The following is a 23,089-nucleotide window of genomic DNA, read 5'->3' as shown; positions in this document are numbered from 1 at the left end:
TGGTCCCAGCCAAACCAGCTTCCTGGTGGGGCCCCAGGGAAGAAAGATGAAAGAGAAGATCACGTTCTACTGGATGTTGGGGCAGGTAAAGTCTGAAATGTACTTTCAGCAAATTAAAACTCATCTCCAGGGGCAGCTGGGTGGCTTGGTGGCTAGAGAGCCTGGCTTGGCATCAGGATGGACCCAGGTTCACATCTAGCTGTGTGACCCTGGGCAAGTCACTTCATCCTGTTTGCCTAGCACTCGCCCTTTCAACTTAGATTTTTTTACTAAGGGTTAAAAAAAAAGAATCCTACTCATCTCTCCTGCAGCAGAGATCTTCAGACATCCAGATATTAAAGGGGGTAGATCCAGTACGCAGATTTTCTGTGCTTCTGCTAAAAAATGAGAAGCCTCCAAGACAGCTTTTTCCTAGAGAAGGGGGGTTCGAACCTTTCAGCCCTTGGCTGCACGACAGAGTGGTGTAGCAGAGGCAAAACTGGGCCAAGAATGAGGAGACGCAGAGACTCTCTGGGTGATCCTAAGCAAGTCATTCCCTTTCTCTTGGCTTCCCATTTTCTTATCTGTAAAGGGAGTGGGCTGGACTAGATAAAGGTGCTCTGGCTCCAGTCAGAAGACCTGGGCTCTGAGCCTGCCTCTCCTACTTACTCCCTGGGTGACTTTGGGCAGTGATTCTCCCTCTGCCTCAGTTTACTCATCTATAAAATGAGACCGCATGGCCTCAGGTGGCCCTTCTGGCTTTAGGTCTGTGAGCCTGTAACCTCCTTTACAGATCTGAGATTCTGTGAATTGGAGAATTCAATCTTGTGGGCTTTGGCCCGATGGACAACCCAGGACGCCATTTCCTGACAAAGCCCCGTTATCTCTGTTGAACGTGTCTATGAGTCAAAGGCAGTCATGGAGAGGGTCCTTAAGGCTCCCACTGCTACCTGGTGGCACCCTGGGCGGTGGGAAGGGAGCTCTGGGGGCAGGAGAAGCCGCTTCCCCTCCTACGTCTTGTTCCTTCCTCCTTTCATGTCGCTTTTTTTTTGTTTGCTTCTTTGTTTCTCCCTCAGATTTTCCTGGACTATACGACGGTTGGTTCCAGTTTCGTCTTTGGGGAGGCGCTGGTCAAGGACGTCTTTGCCTTTCAGGTCAGGTCTGCGTTTCTTGAAATGGGAGACATCCTAGAGTCAGAAATTCAGCTTTTGCAGACTTTGGGTCAGTGACCGGCCAAGCCAGGGCCAGGATGGGGAGAGCTGTGGGCTGAGGGTATTGAACGGCACTGTCTGGGGGCTGTCTGGAAGCCCCCACCTCACAGGCTAATCACTGTGAAGACCCAATGAGAGAAAAGTCCATAAAAACCCCTTTGCAAACGTCAAAGTGCCAGTTAGGGAGAAGGCTCATAAGCCGGCTCCACAGTAAGCCCAGGGGAGGAGGGGATGTCCAGAGCTCTCCTGCAGGGCACAAATGCTTTGGTGTGGCTCTGAGCCCCCAGTGATCGCTTTGTCCTGGACTCAGTAGCCCTCGTCAACAAGCCTGCATTCAATCCAATGACAAATACAAAAAGTGGTGCCTGGGAGCTTGGAGAAACCCAGAGAGGTTGCACCAACACCAACGTTAACACAGAGTTAATATCAGCATAAAACAAAATTAGATGTTTATTTCAAAATTATGCAATTTTGAAAGGAACTCAAATGACATTCCTAACATTAAGTTACTTTACGAAAAAAACAAAAACAAAAAAAACTCAACCAACCACAGATAAATGAATAGGAAGCCCAGATTTCTAATCATAAATTAAATCCAGATTATATATATATCTATATATACAGTGAGGTGACTCAATGGACAAAATGCCAAGCCCAGACTTAGGAAGACCTGAATTCAAATTTAGCTTCAGAGACTTACTAGCTGTGTAACTCTGGGCAAGTCACTTAACCTCTGGTTGCCTTAATCCACTAGAGCAGTGATTCCCAAAGTGGGTGCTACCGCCCCCTGGTGGGTGCTGCAGCGATCTAGAGGAGCGGTGATGGCCATAGGCGCATTTATCTTTCCTATTAATTGCTATTAAAATTAAAAAAATTAATTTCCAGGGGGCTAAGTAATATTTTTTTTTCTGGAAAGGGGGAGGTAGGCCAAAAAAGTTTGGGAACAACTGTACTAGAGGATGAAATAGCAAACCACCCCAGTATCTTTGCCAAGAAACCAACGGAGTCACAAAAAGTCAAATGCTACTAAACAACTAAACCACCATACACGTGAATTTATAAGACCAGCAAATAGAAGGAACTTTAAAGACCATCTAGTCTGACACTTTCATTTTATTTTATTATTTTTTGTTTCAAAGATAGTTTATTTTTCCATATTCATGCAACAATCATTTTCAACCTATGTTTTCCAAAATTATAATATTCAAATCGTCTCCTTCTCTCCCTAATCAGAGAAGGTAAGCAATTTGATGTGGGTCATACAAGTATTATCGTGCAAACTACACTTCCATATTGGTCATTATTGTAAGAGCACTCATACAAAACAAAAACCCAAAATAAAACCTAAAATACACCAATGTGAAAGATAGTGTGCTTTGATCTGCATCTATACAACTCCTCAGTTCTTTCTTTGGAAGTGTATAGTATTCTCTGTCATAAGTCTTTCAGAAGTGTCCTAGATGATTGAATTGCTAAGAGTAGACAAGTTTTCACAGTTGACCATTGCATAATATTGCTGTTACTGTGTGTAATGTTCTCTTGGTTCTGCTTATTTGCTCTGCATCTGTTCATACAGAACTTTCCTGCTTTTTATGAAATCATCTTGCTTATCATTTCTTTTTTCTCTTGGGGAGCATTTACTCTTTTATTCATAGTTATGTATGTAGAAATCTCTAGACAGAAAGGACATTTTCAAACTCAAGTGCCATTTACCTGCCAAACAGACACAGACAGCATATTAGAAATAAAACAATAATGCATTAGATGAATGTTTCTCTGGCTATCTCAGTGAAGTGTTTCACACATCCCTTGTCTTTGATTTGGAAAAAAAGGAAAGCACAAGAAAATTCTGCTTCTCTCTTAACAAATGTCAAATGTATTATATCTGAGAACTTGTTAAAGGATTATTCACTGTGTTTTTACATTTGTTCCCATTAGTGGGAAGTTAGATGAAATGATCTTTTGAGTACCTGATGACTCCAAATCTATGATCTCATGATCCTTTTAACATGATTCTTAGTACAACAGGGACTTAGTCCTATTTAATATTGCTTGTCATTTCTTATAGCACAATAGTATTCCATCACCAACTTATATCACAGTTTGTTCATCCATTACCCAATTGATGGGCATCCCCTCAATTTCCAGTTCTTTGCCACCACAAAAAGAGCTGTTATAAATATTTTTGTACAAGTAGGTCCTTTCCTGTTTTTTACCTCTTTGGGATATAGGTCCAGTAGTGGTATTATAGGATCAAGGGGTATATACAGTTTTATGGTCCTTTGGACATAGTTCCAAATTGCTCTCCAGAATGATTAGATCAATTTACAACTCCACCAACAATGCGTTAGTGATGCTTTCATTTTATAGATGGAGAAACTGAGGCCCAGAGATTATTTAAGGTTACATAGGTAGTTAGTTATGCCTGAGCTAGAACCCAGGTCTCTTGACTCTTACTCCAGGGCATTATCAATTACAACAAAAAGAAAAATGACATTATTTTTCCCCAGCCTCAAAATGAATAGAGCTTCCATTTAAATATACTTGAAGATTTGCAGAGTTTATCTACATGCACTGTCACTTTTGAGCCATCTAACAACAATTTTGAATGATTGACACGGTGATGATCCCAGATGAAGAAATGGAAGCTTATAGAGATTAGGTGACTTGCCCAGGGTCTCATTGCTAGGAACTTAGGCAGGACTTAAATCTAGGTCTTCTGATTCCAAGTCAAATACTCTGTAATCCACTGTAACAACCTCTTGTTCCCTGGTGGCAAAGGACTTTGAGACTTAACATTTGGTCAAAGGAGGAGTAATAAGTGATGTTGATTTGTCATTAACCAAATTCTGTGGCATTTCTCTGGGGTCCACCAGCACACAGTCTCTGGGAGGCACTGGCTTCTTCTGTGAGGCTCTCCAAGGACTCTGGGTTCCAGGACTGGCCCTTGTGGAGACTTACTTGCCAATGCTCTCTTGTTGCTGGCTCCGAACGTGGTGGAAAGTTGCTAAAAATGGATATTGCTGGTGACAATTGCTGTGTTGATGGGTTTAGGGGTGACATAGCTGAGAAGGCGTCAATGCCTAAGGAGATGCGATCATCGGGGGGGAAAGTAGCTCCTAGGAGCTCATATGACACAGAGAGATTCCAGCAAGAATGTTGTAGGTAAATAAAGGAAACCAAGGAAACCCATTTATCACCTCCAATGACAGGGGCCATGGCTTCCTTGGTAACATCCTGTTAGAGAAGGAGCTGCTGCTAACCCATTGAGGGTCTCAGCAAAAGGCAATCCGTCTTTCTGGGCTTCATTGGGAAAAGGAAAGTCTTGGATTATACTGAGCCCCAGGGTTTTTTTCAGCTCTAATGCCCTATGATGGACAAATTTGTAAATTTGCAGGAGGCAATGGGCCATAGTAAAAAGAACATTCAACTAGAAGTTTTGAGACCTGGACTCTATTTGAATTGAAAGTGTTGTAATCTGGAAGGAATGAGAGGCTTTGGAGTCTGAGAATCTGGGTTCAAATCCTACTTCTGATGCTATATGACTGGGCAAGTCACAATCTCAGTTTCCTTATCTGAGGGGGCTGAACTAGATGACTTCTGAGGTTCCTTCCAGCTTTAGACCAATGATCCTCTACAAACAAGCATTTATTAAGCACCTCCTTTATGCTACGTACTAAGCTAACTGCTGGGAAATCAAAGATAAAAACATAACATTCCTTTTTTTAATTTTTATTTTGAATATTTTCCCATAGTTAACATGTTTCATGCTCTTTCCTTCTCCCCCAAACTCCCCTAACTCCCCTTAGCCAACACACAATTCCACTGGGTTTTACATGTATCATTGATCAAGACCTAATTCCATATTATTGATAGTTGGACTAGAGTTATCGTTTAGAGTCTATATCCCCAATAATATCCCCATCAGCCCATGTGTTCAAGCAGTTGTTTTTCTTCTGTAAAACATTCCTTTTAAGTGAACGTGTGTTGTTTTTTTCTATCAGATCCACTTTATTTATTTTTTAAATGTTTATTTTATTTATTTTTAAAATGTTTTTCCATGTTTGCATGATTCATTTTCTTTTCCTCCCTTCTTCCCTCCCCAGAAATTCCATTGGGTTGTATAAATGTTATCACTTGATACCTATTTCTATATTATTCATCTTTGCTATAGAGCAATCTTTTAAAGCTCAAACCCCAAATTACATACCTATATACACAAGTAATAAGTGATAAACTCATGTTTTTCTTTTGGGAGTAGAACTGCAAAAGAAAAACATATAACCTTATGTTCTTGTAGAGTGAGAGTTAAGTCTTATCCTGGGGCCAGCGGATGGATTTTAGGGAGTCCATAAATACTTTAAAAATATTTTCAAGAGCCAGACCTAGAGACAGGAGGTCCTAGGTTCAAATCTGGCCTTAGCCACTTCCCAGCTGTGTGACCCTGGGCAAGTCACTTGACCCCCATTGCCCACCCTTACCACTCTTCTACCTTGGAGCCAATACACAGTATTGACTCCATGATGGAAGGTAAGGGTTTAAAAAAATATATTTTGATAGGAGCAGCTAAAGTCCAGTGGATAGAGTCCCAGACCTGGAGTCAGGAAGACCTGGGTTCAAATTTGTCCAGAGACATGTCTTAGCTTTGTGACACTGGGCAAAACACTAAGCCCCAATTACCAAGCCCCTGCTATTTTTCTGTCTTAGAAATGATGTTGACAAAAGATGAGGGTTTAAAAAAACTTTACATTTTGATTACTCTATTTTGACACAACTGGTTTTCTTTATAATTCTGTGCATTTAATTTTTAATTTTGTGCATTTAAAAACATTATTTTCTGAGAAAGGGGTCAAGGACACAAATGAAGTGAAGAATCCCTGCTATAAGTACAGCCTCCATTTTCCTGGAAGAAAATAAGATGTACATTGTTAAATAAATTCAAAGTAATTATTTGGGATCGGGCCTTAGCAACTGTGGGAATCAGGAAGGGAGTAGTTTGGAGGATGAGCTGAATTTTGCAGGGCTCTGAGCTTTCCCAGGGGCAGAGGTAAGAAATAGAACCTTTCAGAGCTCCAGGCTCCTTCCAAGACTTGCAGTTTTATGATTTCTGGCTGCCTTCCTCCAGTTGCGTTGGCTTTCTCTTTCACCAATACTTTCCTACTTACATTGAGCCACCAGTGGGAAAATGAGGCTATGAAAGGACAAATTATGATGCCTTCAGCTCTGCACATCTTTACTGGGGTGTGGGAATTAAGGTTGTTAGAAGGAAGAATTTGTATTGTTTTGAGCTCAGGAAGAAGGAAGATCTAACAGAATACAGAGCAGAATCTTGGCTGAATTCCCTCTAGGAAGGGAGGGAACCTAGAAATAACCCTGTGCAGGGTTATTTCAATTCTGCATTCAAAGTCCATTTCCTGTGCCTTAGATTATAGATTATATTTGGACGTTCTTAAAGGTTGTGGTATTGAGAGATTTATTAATGTGACCAACCCTCTCTGAGCTTCTGAAAAAAAAAAAAAAGATACTTGGAATTTTTTTTTTTTTTTTTTTTTGGTGTTCTCTGGATATTCTTCCTAAATCCCAGAGGGGAAAAAAATGACTGGTTTTATAACCACAAGATTTAAAGTTCTAAGAGATGATCTAGTCCAGGCATTCTCAACTTTTTTTTTTTTTTTTTTAATGTCACTGAGCTCTTTGGCATTGCAGTGAAGCCTATAGACTCCTCAGAATGATGTTTAAATATGTAAAAAGTATTATAGATTACAAGTAGAATTACAGAGGAAGCCAATTATACTGAAATAAATTTAATTCTATTTCAATTATACTGAAATGTAGTTATGAAAATATGTTTTAAGGGGGCAGCTGGGTGGTTCAGTGGATTGAGAGCCAGACCTAGAGATGGAAGGTCCTGGGTTCAAATTTGACCTCAGACACCTCCTAGCTGTGTGACCCTGGGCAAGTCACTTAACCCCCATTGCCTAATCCTTACTGTTCTTCTGCCTTGGAACCAATACACAGATTTTGTTTTTTTTAAAACAAGCTCGTTGTTTTAAAGACCCCCATTGCCCACCCTTACCACTCTTTCACCTAAGAGCCAATATACAGAAGTTAAGGGTTTAAAAAAAAATAAACTCAGTTCCTTAGCCTAAATTAATTAAAAACAAAAAATAAAACAAGCTCATGGACCCCAGGCTAAGAACCACTGATTTGCTCCAACTCCCTGATTTTTCAGATGAAACCAATGAGTTTGAGTGGCTCCACTGAGGCCAAATGGGGAAGAAATGGCAGTGTGAGGACCATATCGATAATAGATTTAGATGTAGAAGTCTAGTCAGCCAGTTAATAAGCATATTTTTAGTTATTTATTTAAACTCTTAACTGTAAGGGCTAAGCAACTGGGGTTAAATGACTTGTCCACAGTCACATAATCAGGTCAGATTTAAACCCAGGTCCTCCTAACTCCAGGCTTGGTGCTCAATCCACTGTACTACCTAGCTGCCCTTCAACAATCATTCATTGAAGGGCTGGGGATACAAAAAAAGGCAAATGATAGCTGGTGTTCATAGTCTAGTGGAGACTACAACATGCAAACATCTATGTTCAAACTATTAAAATAATATATTTTTTCAAATTTCAAACTATCAAAATAATATATCAAAATCAAAATAATATATGTAATAATGATTGTATATATATATATATATACATATACCGATATATGATAAATTAGACATAATTAAGGGAGAATCAGGAAAAGCTTTTTTTTAAATTTAAATTTAATTTTGAATATTTTCCCATGGTTACATGTTTCATGTTCTTTCCCTCTCCCCCAAACCCCCCTAACCCGCCTTAGCCGATGCACAATTCCACTGGGTTTTACATGTATCATTGATCAAGACCTAATTCCATATTATTGATAGTTGGACTAGAGCTATCACTTAGTGTCTACATCCCCAATAATATCCCCATCAGCCCATGTGTTCAAGCAGTTGTTTTTTTTTCTGTGTTTCTCCTCCCACAGTTCTTCCTCTGAATGTGGCTAGTTTTCTTTCTCATAATTCCCTCAGCCTTGCTCTGAATTCTTGCATTGCTGCTAGTAGAGAAGTCTGTTATGTTCAGTTGTACCACAGTGTATCAGTCTCTGTGCACAATGTTCTTCTGGTTCTGCTCCTTTCATTCTGCATCAATTCCTGGAGGTTGTTCCAGTTCACATGGAAAGCAAAAGTTTCTTGCAGAAGATGGGATTTTAGCTGACTTAAAGGAAGTCATAGAAGTCAGGAGATGGAGATTAGGAGGGAGAGCATTTCAGGTTTGGGACAATCAGTGAAAATGCCCAGAGTGTGGATGGGATGTTTTGCTCAAGGGATAGCAAAAAGGCCAGTGTCATTGGATCCTGGAGTATAGAGGGAGGAGGGAAGAGGAGGAATAAGTAGACCAGAACTGCCCTGCTTCCTTATTTTACAGATGGGGAAATGGAAACCCAGAGAGGTAGTGACTTGCCTAAAGTCACATAGGTAGTAAGTAATGCGTCATGGATTCAAACCCAGGTGTCCACATTCCAAAGGCACCTCTCATTCTACCATGCTACCTTCTCATGTAAAGTCGCCTTATTTCTAAGAAGAAAAGCTCTCTAGTCTTCTTCCAGACCACACTCCTTAGCTTTTCGATCTTCTCAGATTCCTAATCCCTGATAGGATATGTCTGTGCCATCTCCTTTAGGGACTGAGCCACCAGGGACCCATAGACAGAGAATCTTAGACCTGGAACAGAACTTAGAGCTGCCAGACTTATAGCCTGCAAACTCAAGGGCCACCCAAACCAGATTAAAATGTAATTGGGAAGTGTTGATAAAAATAAATAAAACTACAATACCGATCATGTTAATTTATGGTTTTCTAAGTCCACAGGGACCCATTTCTATTTGAGTTTGGCACTGCTGGCTCTAGTCCAAATTCTATTTTACAGAAGTGAAGTGATTTACCCAAGGTCACACCATCAGAACTAGGCTTGATCCTTGTATTCCTGAATCCCATTCCAGGCTTCTTCTGGTGCTACCTTCTTATCTTTGTTTGTTTACCTGTTCATATAGGACAGGGTTAAAGTATTAGTCAAGTGTTTCCAGGCTTGGTATGAGATAGCCAGGCAGTCCTCTCTCTTTCATGCTAGATTGACATTTTGCCAACATTCCAGCCTCTCAGCACCTTTGCCTCTTCCCTCTGTCTCAGCTCTCCTATCTAATCAATTCTCACTTCTTCCTAAACCATTAATTTTCCCAGATTAGATCCCTTCCTCCAGAAAAAAAAAAAAAACTGCTATCGATTGCCCCCAGGTAAAGGTCTAGATTCTTCAGACTGGCCTTCAAATCCCTTTACCATGTGGCCCAACCCTATCTATCTTTCAGTCTCACTCATCGCATTCCCCATCTCTCTCTTCACCAATCCCTGCAAATGGAAAGTTAAATTGTCGATACATTCAGAAACAACTAGGTGGTACAGTTAGAGTCAGGCAGAACCGATTTGGCCTCAGGCACTTAACTAGAGGTATGACCTTGGAGAAATTGCTTAACCTCTGCCTGCCTCAGTTTCCTCGACCGTAAAGTGGGGATAATAATATCACCTTCTAGGGTTTTTGTGAGATCAAACTGACATCATATTTATAAAGTGCTCAGCACTGTACTTGACACATAGTAGGTGCTTAGTAAATGCTTAAGGAAGGAGGTGTCATAGAACTTCACAGAAAGAAGTGCCTGGGACTTAATAGAATGAATATAGATCAGAGAAATCATGGAAAGTTTCTTAGAAATGTAAAAGATAAATACTGGAAAACAATCTTTTGAGCAGAACTGACTTTAATGTGAATGTGTAATCCACATGAATCAGCGGTCCACAGACACCTCAGTATTGTCTGGGAACCCTGAGCTCATCAGCTAGCTGGTATTTATACTTTATGCGAAAGAGCTAGATCCTACAAATTCAGTTTAGAGGGATTCTGCCAAGCGGGGTCTTTCTCCTGGAGGTTTTCCTCTGGAGGAAGAGCACCCTCTTGGAGGCAAGGCATCCTCCTGGGGCAGGGTACCCTCCCAGGGGCACTATCTCTTCTGCAAGCCACCTGCCCATATATTATTATGTAAAGACATTCTGATTTCTTCAAGGCTAAAATGAGATATTACTAACTTTATAGCCTTAGAAACTTCTGGATATATTCCAGGATGCTGAAGGCATGTGCAAAACTCCCCTTGGCAAAGGTATTTCACAAGATACTGTCGGGAGTTTTCCTTATTATTTTATTCACAATGTGATTATTAATAACTGATTCTCATACAAAACTATTCAATCAACTAATAACTTGGATCATTGCTTACCATTTATGACTAAAATATTGATTCTCTAATGGGATTACATGCAGAGGGTATGTAGCTATAAAGAGACACTAAACAATGAATTCTAAACTTCTTAATTAAATTATCTTTCACTGGAAGAGTTAAATTATCCTTTACATGGGACTCAGACTGGGCCATAAAGGATAGATTGAATTAGGATGGGCAGAGAATAGAAAGGAGGGTATTCCAGGTAGAGGAAACAGCATGAACAAAGGCTGGGAGTGGGATTATCAGGGAGATAATGAACTTTGTTCTCACAGAGTATTTGAATTGAGAATTAGAGAAAAAGTTGGATAAATAAGATGATGTCAGATTGTAGAGGGCCTTGAAGGCCTGTCCAAATATTGGACAGTATTTCAAGTATTTCAGCTTTATCCTGAGTTGGGGTGGGATATGAGGGGGTTATCTATTGTATGTTTTTGAACTAGGGAGTGACCTAACTAAATAGGTATTAGGAAGATTAATCTGGAAGATCCTCACAAAGTCTTACTCCAATGCCTCTTTGTTGTGTAGAGGCAACCTTGGGTTTTTGAAGGGTATGCCAGCAGAGTAAAATCTCTGGCATGTCCTCTCTAAAACCTTACACATGGACTTGATAATACACTATATGCCTTCTAGGTCTAATCTAGATGAATTTGGAAAGGTTCATCACCAAGTTGAATGACAATGATCAATTTTTTTGGCAACGACAGCATCGCACTCACACTGATGAAATGACAGATTCTTGAAGTGTCAAGTATGGAAGTATTCTTATAGTGATGTATTAAATGGATTAGGGGACACATATTAGTTAGGAGACTAGTTCAGATGTGGTGTACCAAGTGCCAGGGCTTTGTTAGCATAGCTAGGAGGGGACAGACATGAGAGATAATTTTGAAGGAGGATTTCACAGTGGTTGGCTAATTAGATATAAGGAGTAAACTAGAGGGAAGATCAAAGATAGACATCCAAATGTCTTGTAGAGTGATTTTGGGACTGGATCATGGGAGAGAGAGATCAACAATGGAGAAGTCTGTCTTGGAGTCATCCACTTAGGAGAGAGTTGAGGCTGTGGAAGTAGATGAGTTTGTTAGGATCAAGACAGTAGAGACAAAAGAGCCAAAGACCAAGGACTGAGACAATTAGAATTTATAGGGCTTGGTGACTGATTAGTTAAAGAAGGAGAAAGAGGTGGAATCAAAGATGTCTTTGAAGTTTTAAATTTAGGTGAATGGGAGTATGCTGGGTGTCAATGATAAAAATGGAATAAATGGTCATGTAGTTCAGAAACTTTTTTTTGTTTCTAAGTTGTGTCAACCCATGTATCATAAATAAGAGCCCCCTCCCTAAGTATTTTTAATGTGTGATCCTCTGAGATGTCAATTCTGGAATTGCCTCCTGGAGTTGCCCAGGGTTCCAGAGCTGTGTAGTGGCTACTATCCCCTGGATACTCACTCTCATTCTTTGCTTACAGGTATTACCAATCATCATCTTCTTTAGCTGTGTGATGTCTATTCTTTACTATCTGGGTCTTATGCAGTGGCTGATCCTGAAGGTGAGTTCCTCCTTTTCAGGGATCAGAGTCTGTTTAGTTCTCAAGAGGATCTCTGGTGTTATTGGTAGGCTGCTTGAAATATCCAGGGGAAAGCTGTTGGAACCTCATGAGGTCAAGGGCTATAAGCATAGATGTTGAGGAGAGCAGATGTATCAGGCAAGGCCACTTGGATTTTGTTTTTGCTGAATTATTCATTATCAGCATTGGTTGGTTAGCTCCCAGCCTTTTGAACTCAGCAGAACATTATTCAAATACTTTCATATAGCCCATGGTCCAATGCTCCAAACTCTGGAATCACATGGGCTAGATCCAATCTTAACTCTAAAATATTATTATCCTTCTGGTCCATTATGATACCCAGAGTGTACTCTGGGAAAATATCTGAATATAAGTTGTGTCTAATCTCTACAAATATTGATAAAGTGAGTCCTCTTAGCCTGGTAGAAGCATTCAAGATAATATACTGAATGGAGGACAGAATTTATTCCACCCTATAGCAAATGCAGAAAATGCAAAGGACTTGTCTGAGCTCATTAAAAATGGAGAAAATTCACAAATTATTCATAGTAATCGAAACAACATAATTAGAAAAAGAAATTGAACAACCCATAAATGAACTTCCTAGGAAAAATGCAGCAGGGCCACATGGATTTATAAGTGAATTCTACCAAACATTTAAGGATCAGCTGTTTCCAATATTAAATAAATCATTTGATTTCTCTTCCCCACTTTCTCTCTGCCTCTCTTAATTGGTTTTTGAAGTCCTTTTTGAACTCTTCCAGAATCTGTGTCCACACCATTTTTTCCTTTTGGACTTTGTGTGTGTAAATAAATTGTTTGAAACAACAGGTAATGAAGGAGTTTCACCAAACTCCTTTTATGAGGCAAATATGGTGCTGATACTTAAACCAGAAAGATCAGAAACAGAGAAAGATCCACCTAGGACCCAATGAACAGAAGTTAAGGGTTAAAAAAAAAGAAACAGAGAAAGAAAATTATAGATAATCTTGTTAATATGTTTGCAAAAATCCTAAACAAAATACTAGCTAGGAGACTACAACAATGTGCCACAAAGGTGACCCAACAGGATTTATACCAGAAATGTAGGGATGATTTAATATAGGTAAAACCATCAGTATAATGGATAACATTGATAACAAAAGTAATAAAAACCATATGATTATATCTAAAAAAAGAAACAATTTCCCTTCTGCTTTGGTGATTCATACTTTTCCAACAAGGTCCTAAAATAACAAGATCATAGATTTAGAACTAGAAGGGATCATAATAAGGTCAAATTCCCTCTTTTTATAGACAGGGACAGTGAGCCTCAGAGAAGTGAAATGATGTTCAATGTCTCATAGCTAATGTCTCAGACAGTGTTATAATTCAGGTCTCCCTTCAGATCTTGTACTATAGCCACTATACCACACTGCTTTACTGACTCATATTATCACCCTGTAGTTTGGACTTCCTTCATGAGAACAACATAATTAAGGCTGATAAACAGAAAACTCCCCTTCTCCATTATTCCTAGCTTATAGTAGAGGAAAAAATAATCTAGATCCCTTCCTCCTCCATATTGTAGCTTTAGCCCCTTGTTTTTCCTCATGGAATTGGGGTGGTTTGGAATGCATAAATTATCTTATCTTAGCAAAAATTGAACTTCTCAAGAAATTCCTTTTATCTCAAATAAAAGGCCAGATTCTAATTTTTCAAACTAGGAACTACTCTATAAGGCAGACACTGAGGCTGGCACCACCCAGAAATCCTCCCTTCTTTAGTTGAACTTTAGGATTCTTAAACTCAAGGTAATTAGAAAGGCAATTCTCAGGAACTTTTACTTGGCCAGAGGGCTGCCTTCTCTATGGCTGCCCTATGGTCAACAAGTTACACTATTGCCTCTGAAGTAGAAGCTTCTCAGTCTTATGGATGAGCACATGTAGCTCTCATGTGGTTTGCCCCAATGTCTCTATGAAAAGTTTCTGAGGGAGGAGAAAATCTGTTTGGGGGGACTTGTCCCCTCCCTGCTAGGTTTCTTTTTAATTCTGCTGCACTATCAGGATATCTCTGAAAGGAATATGAAAAGGAAAGAGAGAAACTAAAAAGGCTCAGGTGGCAGTGGATAGAGCACCAAGTCTGGTATCAGGAAGACTCATCTTCCTGATTTCAAATCTGGGCTCAGATTCTTACTAGCTATGTGACTCTGGGGAAGTCACTTAATCCTGTTTCCCTCAGTTTCCTCATCTGTAAAATGAGCTGGAGAAGGAAATGGAAAACCGTTCTATTATCTTTGCCAAGAAAACCTCAAATGGAGTCATAAAGAGTCAGGGATGACTGAAAACGACTGAATGACAATTTCCTAAATCAGTGCAAAGGTTTGGATAAATAGCCTGTCCCACAACAGTGGGAACCAACCAAATCATCATAGGGACAACCTTCATCAGTGAAACCCATTCTCCCAAGAAGTGTATCCTTACCCTTCATAGGAAGATACAAACAAAATTCCAAACATAGGCTTACCATCTTGTGTTTATTGGTTTTATCTAGGAGAATTGCCACAAGACTTTGATTTCTGTCCTATACTCTACCCAATGTCCCTTCTCTCCTACTAGTTTTGGCTACATTTCTGGATTGAGGGCTACTCTTGGACAGAAGACCTGGATTTGCCATTTATTTATGAGCTGTGTGAATTTGGGCAAAGCCACTGAGTCCTTCTAAGTCACAGTTTCCCTCATCTATAAAATGAGAGTGATTTTACTCACACTGCCTACCTCCTAGGGCTGTGGCCAAGCCACAAGGGGAGAAAAATGCAAGCATATGTACTTTGTAGCAATAGAATAGAATAGTTGCCAAAATGATTTTCTTAAAGTAGAGACCTGACCATTTCCCTCCCCTACTCAATAACCTTCTAAGGCTACATTTTGCCTCTAGGATAAGAATTTCTGTGTTTGGTATTTGAAACCCCTCAAATTTAGTCCCAAACTACTTTTCCAGCCTTATTTATATAACTCCTTCAAGTACACTATGGTCTAGAAAAATTGACCTTCTTCCTCTTTCTCATCCACGAAAATCCATCTCCTGTCTCCATGTTTGTGCACTGGCCATTCCCCATTTCTGGAAAGCACTCTCTCCTCATCCTGACCTCTTAGAATTTCTCTCTTCTTTCAAAACTCAGCTCAATCACCAACTTATACCTGAAGCCTTTCCTGATCCTCCTAGTTGCTAGCACCTCCCCAAACTTCTTTATTTATACATAGATTTGGTATATTTATTGTCATTTAGTTGTTTTTAGTTGGGCTCAACTCTTCATGATCCCATTTTTGGGGGTTTTCTTGGCAGATACTGAAGTGGTTTGTCATTTCCTTCTCCAAATTATTTTACAGATGAGGAAACTGAGGCAAAGAGGGTTAAGTGACTTATCCAGAGTTGCACAGCTATTAAGTGTTTGAGGCCAGATTTGGACTTAGAAAGCTGAGCCTTCCTGATTCCAAAACCCAGTGTTCTATCCACTGTGCCACCTAAATGCCCCAATTTTGTATATGCTTAGATGCACATATGCTGTCTCTTCTGACAGAATGTGAGTTCTTTGGGGGCAGGGCTATTTCAGTTTTGTGTTTCTACCTCTAGCACCCAGGACAGTGCCATTAGAAATGAAATTTTTAAAATGCCTATTGAAGATTGTTTGTGTAAAGTACCACAGAAATGTGACTTTTGGTGCTCTTCTGAAGACCACTGATGGTACCCCAGACTCCTTTCCTAATACCTTCCCTCCACTGGGAAAAAATATCTTCGGTATAGGAGACCTCTTTGCATCAAAGTCTGCAGAGAGGAGGTTTTTATTAGGGGAGAGAAAGAAGAACCTTTTTTGGGCCAAGAAAAAGGAACATTAATGATTAGTGATCCCGGAATAGCTGCCTCAGCATGGCCAGGTCTCAGCAGATTCCTTGGAGTATTTGCTAGGCCTGGCAAGGGAATAACAGAACCATGAATTGTAGAATTTTGAAGCTAGAAGTCATCTTAGAGATGCTGTTGCCACTGCTGCTGGTTATTATCTGGATAAAGCTTTAAGATTTGCAAAACATTGTAAGCGCATGATCCCATTTCATCCTCCCAATGACCGTGTAAGATAACTACTCCAATTATTGCCAGTCCCATTTTGCTGATGAAGAAACAGAGTTTGAGAAATTGGCTTGTCTACCTATAGTCACACAATTAATGTGAAATTTCGGATTTGTACCCAAATTTCTCCTGTCTCCAAATCCAACATTTCCCTCTACAGCATACTGTACTCAATGGATACTTTATGCATGTGCATTTAATTGAATCAAGCACAACTTCGTCATTATGCAAGTAAGGAAACTGAGGCTCAGAGATGTTAAATGATTTACCCTAAGACCACACAATGAGTTAGTGGCAGAATCAGTCCTAGAATTCAGATCTTTGGGTCACTTGTCTAGGGCTCTTTCCATTGTACTTCACTGAGGAACAATTCAGAGTCCAGAACATTCAGAGCTGTAGAAGTCTGCAGAGAATATCCAGTCCAACCCACTTGTCTTTTATAGTTGAAGAGATTGAAGCCAAGAAAGGATCAATGACTTGCTTGAGATTTTCAGATAATAAGCAGCAAAGCAGGGATTCAGACAAAGGGCTTTCATCTGCCACAAAGAGAAGGTCAGACAACCATTAGTTAGGTATGTTACAGATGGGATTCTTTTTCAGATTTTGGGATTAGACCAGGTAAGGTCTGAGGTTCTGGGATTCATCCTAAGTCCTTTGGTTTCAAATTCATTGCTCTTTCCACTGCACCAAACTGTCCTGTTTGAATCATCTCTGAATTGTCCCTGGGTTGAAAAAGCCATTCCATCTAGCTGGGAGACTTTAGGCTACTTATCACCAATATGGCAAAGTCAGGGGTCCATAGAATGTGGTTGTCATAAAATACTGGAGATGGGGATGATCTGGTTCAACCTTCTAATTTTCTAGATGAAGACATGGGCCTTTGGAGGCAAAAGTGACTTATCTAAGGTTATATAGGTAGTGAATGATACCATGGAAAGTGACTATGTTGTCAGATATGTTGGTACGAACTTAAAATCCTTGCTAATGGGGTGGGTGAAGCCAGTGGAGTTCTGAGGTTTAGTAGGTGAAGCTGATTGGGAGTCCACATTAAACAGAGTACTAATATTATGAGCCTTGGATGTTATGGGCCACCAGACTGACTAAGAAGGGGTACCCAGGTCTGAAATAGAACAAGGCAAAACTCCTGGGTCAATTATTGATGGGATTGGGTTGTTGAGTAGCCCTTACCCTTCTAGCCTGGGTGAGATAGAGCAATCTAACACAGGGGAAAAAAAAGAAAAAAGAAAGGAAGGAAGAAAAAGAAAGAGAAACACACATAGTAACAGAGAGAGGGAGTGGATCTGGAGAGAAAGAGGAAGGAAGAAAGGAAAGAAGGAAGAGAGAGGAAGAAAGGAATGAAGAAAGAAAGAGATCATATTTCATTGTTGTTGTTTTGAGAGAAAGAGGGTTGTGAAGGTTTTATTCCTGAGACTCTTATAAGAAAACAAGTTAGAATGAGTTGTTTTTTATGCCAAGATTTAATGTATTACCTTGGTTCCTTCTAGATCTCCTGGTTGATGCAGGTCACCATGGGAACCACAGCCACAGAGACCCTAAGCGTAGCAGGAAACATCTTTGTGAGCCAAGTAAGTGCTGTCTAGTTTATTTCTCTCTCCTGACAAGCAGCTCTTGTTCTCAGACTCTTTCTCAGAAACTCACTAGGTTCTTGTTCCTTAAAGCTCTTTATTCTAAGAATCCTTCAGACCTTTCTTCCAGAAAGCTTATACTTCTTGGTGTTTGTTTTCACATGGTTACCTCATTGTCCGTGTCCTCTTGGTAGAAGAGAGCTCCTAGTATTGTCAGTTGTAGAATTCTTATTGTCTAATGGCTCTTTTCTTTCCCCTAGGCCATCTCAAGACTCAGGCTCCTGTTAGCTTATACACTCAAAATGTTACAAATGGAAGGGACTGGAGAAACCATCTAGTTCAATTTCTTCATTTTGTGGGTGGGGAAAAAAACCAATGAACAGGCCAAGAGGCACGAATAGAGATAGCAAATATCTCTTCTACTGGACATTTTTGACACAACCCAGGACTGGAGCTGGGGGTGGGACCCACAGGATCAGCAGTATCCTTTGACTGAATGTGCACATTTTGAAGGGAGTCACTCCACTGGAAGGCTCCAGGGCACATGTACTCCTCTGTAGGACAAGCGTCCTACCCAGGACATAGGTGTCCCTGGAAGTGGTCAGGGGAGCTCAGCTCAGCTCCACATATGGTGGGGAGGGGAGGGGACTGTGTCCCAAACCAACTTCTTGCTACAGATGAAAAATTGTAAAGTCATATTCTATCCTATATAGTATGTACGAAATTGGAATTGGGGCCTTCCGTATTCTTTCCATGAGATTTGCTTTGGAGAGACTGACCAGGATTCACAGATGGGTCCAATAAGACATCTAGACTTTATTTTCTAAAGCAAGTGAGAGGCTTTGAGAATACTCTCTACTTAGTAGGGGTTGGGGTCCATGAATTTATTTTTGACCTTGTTTTTACATATTTTGACAACTATTTCACTATATTGGTTTCCTTTGCAATTCTATGTATTTTATTTAAGACATTTCAAAATTATTATGAGGTGTTCCTGGGTTTTACCAGGCTCCCATGCCATACTATGCCATGCATGAAAAAGGTTAAGGCCTCTAATCTAGAGTCTTTCAGGTATCCTCAGGCCCTCTGTGTTTTTGAGATGAGTTTTGCTCTAGGTTTTGTCATGGTTAGGTGCTGGCTAGAGGCCATTCTGCCTCTCCTTATTGGAGGAATTCAAGTAGGGAACCTGAGTAAAATCTCCATTCGTTATTTGGGGGCTTTATTTTCTTAGCCCATTGGGTAATGTCTGGCTTAGGAAAGCTCAGGCTTCTAAGTGGCTTATTGCTGCCATGGACAGAACTGCTAGAGGCAGAGGCAACTGAGAAGACATTGGCAGCAAAGTCAGACATCACCCAAGTGACTGCCAAAGAAAATCTAGTTACCTCAGTAATAAATAGTCCCAAAGTACTTGGCACTCCCAAGTACTGTACTCTATCATCCCTATTCCATAAAAATGGGTCTCTAGAAATATAATGCCCTTTGTAGGCTGTAGTGTTTGGCAGAAAATGAGGTGGACGAGGTGTGATTTCCTGATGAAACAATGAGATCCTCCTGTCTGTACTCCAGGCTCCTGACTCCCTCAGGTGGCCATTCTGGGATTATCCAGTCCATCCTCTGAAGACCCAGAAGACAGAGATGGAATTGGGGCCGGCTCTGGTGAAAGGACTGTGCCATCCCATGAAAGCTCAGAGAGAGGGATGCTGGAAACAGACTGCAGGCTCCACATCTTAATTCCCTGTCAGGCTGCCTCAGAATAAATAATCATAAAATGCCTGGCACACCAAATACCCTATCATCCCCTCCATAAAAATGGCTTTGCAGAAATAGAGTGCTCTTTACAGCTCACAGAATTTGTCAAAAGACACGGCCACCATTCTCCCTCCCTTCCCTCTCACAGGCCAGTCCTCTAGAGCTCAACATTTATACCTTGAGGTCAACCCAAAGGAAAGAGAGTGAGTTTTCTCCTTTGGTGTCTTCTGTATGCACACCCAGTTCTGAGAGTTTGGTTGACTCAGCAGCCAACCGAAAGGACTTTTCTTTTCTTCCTGGGAAGGAAATAGATAGAAAACTGAGAGAATAGCTATCTTCGTATAATCTGAAGTGGCAAGTCAAGCCCTTCCATTCCACCTCATCTCAAACTTCCAGAAGCAGGTTCAACAGACATCCCCCACATGGGACCCCTGCAAAGGCTCTCAGGACTGAGCCCTTATTAGCTAGTCTCTCATGACAGATAAACGAGGTGAGGGTTGATTTCCTTAGGAGAAGATGAGCCAACAAGTCAGTGTGTCCTTTGTCTGAATCAACGGGGCCCCTGACACTCTCCTTCAGAAATGGGAGCTAGAGGCAAGCCTGGCTGTGTACCACAATTCTGATAAGCTGTTTTACACAGAATCTGATCTCACAGCTGTTGTCTTGCTTGCTCTGCACTGTTACACTATATGAAGGTTCTAGAACTACCCTGCCTGAGATAAACAGCCAGGAGGACTCTGCCAAATACCACAGTGGCCAAACAAGGAAAGTGGTTTTTCCCCGAGGTGTCTCTTATTTTCTCTATTCACTCACTATTCTTTTGCAGAAATGCACAGCTTATATAATTACTGGCTCTCCTATCTTGTTTTGGTGCTCTTGTATCGAAGCTGGTTTCATAGCCCCTTTTTCCATGGAATGGTGACACTCCCTCTCCTCCTCCTTTTCCAGGAGAGCCACAGAAGGGATCTTTCATCATAAACAGAAATCAATACTTTTTGTCTTCCCCCCCCCTTTTAGCCCTATAGCAGCTCAGTCTCCTGACACCCTCCTTTTGCTATGATAGCTTCTACAAATCCACTCTCCAGATACGCAGTGCTTTTATGGGCAGGAGTTCTAGTCTTGGGTTCCAAAGAGCCCCAAAGGATTGGTGGATAGATTTCAGGAGAACATAGGAATGTGAAAACATTCTATTTTTGTTTTCACTGATCTTTACATGAAAATGAGTATTTCTTTTTATTATTTAAAAAATTATTCTGAAAAGGGATCCATTGGCTCAACCAGATTGTCAAAGGAGTCTATGATGTACAGAGAAAGATTCAGAAGTCTTGCTTTATGGTACCATGGACCTGGGGCCAAAGCACTGAATCCTACCAATTCTCTTATCACACATTAGATTTTCTCTCCTCCCTCAGGAAGGCTGTTTCTCTCAAGCCCTAGGCAAATACCCACATAGGCAGGTCCCATCTTTCTCATCAGGGCAAGGATTCCCTACTTTGCCACAAGAGCCCTGGTTGATGCCCTTCAGTGTGGTCTACTCCAATTCCTGGAGGCTAAAATGTCTTTGCCTGGTTTGTAGACAGAGTCTCCTCTATTGATCCGGCCATACCTCGAGGATATGACACTCTCTGAAATTCACGTTGTTATGACCGGAGGTTATGCCACCATCGCGGGCAGCTTGTTGGGAGCCTACATTTCTTTTGGGGTAAGCTTGGCCCACTCAGTCCTGACCATGCCTTTCCAATAGAGTTCAGTTCTGGTGCCTAATCACAGAGGAAAGGTAACCCTGGATTCTCAGAGATTTTATCAGTAGAGAACAAATTAGAGCAGGTCCTAGCAAGCTGGGGCTTCTCAAGGGGCCCATCGTGTGACTCTGTACTTTTATATGCAACAGCTGATGTCTTAAGCTCTCTGACTAGTTGTCATAATTGAATTTTTGTGTCTCACCAGAAGCTGTGCTGAAATAGTCTGAGTCTCTTAAATTGATTTTTATCTAGCCAAAATTTCCCCTTCTTTTACATATTGTTCTTAGCCTCTGTCTTATTTCCTATCCCCAATCACTAAGTGGTTTCTCGAACCTTTATTTTCATTTAAAAAAATCTGAACCTATGTTAACTTGGCAAAGCCAGATTCTTTGTTCCTAAAAGTTCAAACAGCCCAGCAAGGCTGGAGAATAGCTGAGCTTTCCAGTAGGGAAAGGAACCATGTTTGCAAGAGCAAATGGAAGCCAGCTCTGGGATGTTATAAACTCAGCTAAGCTGCAAGTAGTTATGAGTCAGACTGACTTAAAAATCAGACAGATCAATAGGAATAGTAGGTGGGCAATTTCTAGGTTCTGACAATAGGTCCTAGACCACAGAAATAAGAAGAGTACATTCAAGGGATGGAGAAATGCTAGTACAAAAGAATAAAGATACAAGATGGAGTGTAGTGTGTGAGAAAGAGAGAGAAATTTGCCTGGATCCTAGAGTACAGGAGGGAGAGTAATATAGCTGTTGGTGCAGTGGATAGAGGGATAGGTCTAGAGTCAGGAGGATTTGAGTTTAAATCCAGCCATAGACATTTAGCCTTGTGACCCTGGACAAATCACTCTTCTTGCCTAAGTTTCTCCAATTCTTAAATGGGAATAATAACAGTGCCTGTCTTGAAGAGTTGATGAGGGGATCAGATAAAAAAATTGTAAAAAGTGCTTAGTACAGTGTCTGGCACTTAAATTCGAAGTTGACTTCAGACACTTACTTACTAGTTATATCACTTGGCCTGCTTACCTCAGTTTCTTCATTTGTAAAATGAGCTAGAGAGAAAATGGCAAATCACTCCACTATCCTTGCCCAAGAAACCTCAGATGAAGTCACAAAAAGTTGGACATGATTTGAACAACAACTGGGGTTGATTGAATTGGAGAGTTATATGGTCTTATCTGCACTTAAGAAAAATAGCTTTGGCAGCAGTGTGCAGGATGGACTAGAGTTGGGACAGAGTCAAACCAAGGTGATATAAAGGGCCTCACAATAGGCAGCAGGTTCTCAGCTATAAGTATAGGAGTTCTGGGATTTAAGGCAAGACTCTAGGACCTGGTGAAAAGTTGGAAGCCTAGTGCTGAAGAAATGGGTTCAGGACAGAAAGTCAGACTTATGACAAGGAGACCAGACTAGAACTCATTTGTTGCAATTGGAGTCTAAGGTGGAAGTCTGATATCAGGGAAAATGATAAGAACCCAGCTTTTGGAACTGATTTAGAAAGTGAGAGAAGGACCAGTATCAAGGCAAATAGGACAATGGTTATTAACTGAGGGTTCCTAATGTTCTCTCTGGTTAGGAAGAGGATTGGTCTTTAAGTAGTCCCAGCTATGAAAGAGGGCTTTTGGGGAAGAGATCCAAGAAGACCATTACACAAAGAAACTGTGATATTTGGGGTAACTAATTTGCCTTTGAACTTTTGAAATCTCCACAAACTCCACTGTTCTTACCAAAGTCATCCTTAGCTTGAAAACTACTTCTTCTTCTTCTTCTTCTTCTTCTTCTTCTTCTTC

General features: G+C 40.7%; 1 protein-coding gene across 1 annotated transcript in view; it reads left to right on the top strand.

The window, feature by feature from the left end:
- The window catches only part of SLC28A1 (solute carrier family 28 member 1), a 96,690-nt gene that overhangs the window by 12,828 nt on the left and 60,773 nt on the right, over nt 1-23,089 (top strand). Inside the window, exons 7-10 of the mRNA XM_044660161.1 lie at nt 1,056-1,133; nt 12,023-12,103; nt 17,731-17,811; nt 21,137-21,262. Of these exons, the coding sequence (XP_044516096.1) occupies nt 1,056-1,133; nt 12,023-12,103; nt 17,731-17,811; nt 21,137-21,262 (366 nt within the window). The remainder of the gene's footprint in view (nt 1-1,055; nt 1,134-12,022; nt 12,104-17,730; nt 17,812-21,136; nt 21,263-23,089) is intronic.

Source organism: Gracilinanus agilis, chromosome 2 (genome assembly GCF_016433145.1).
Source record: "Gracilinanus agilis isolate LMUSP501 chromosome 2, AgileGrace, whole genome shotgun sequence".
Taxonomy (NCBI): Eukaryota; Metazoa; Chordata; class Mammalia; order Didelphimorphia; family Didelphidae; genus Gracilinanus; species Gracilinanus agilis.
The sequence above is the reverse complement of the archived record's forward strand: the minus strand, read 5'-3'. Positions and strand labels throughout refer to the sequence as shown.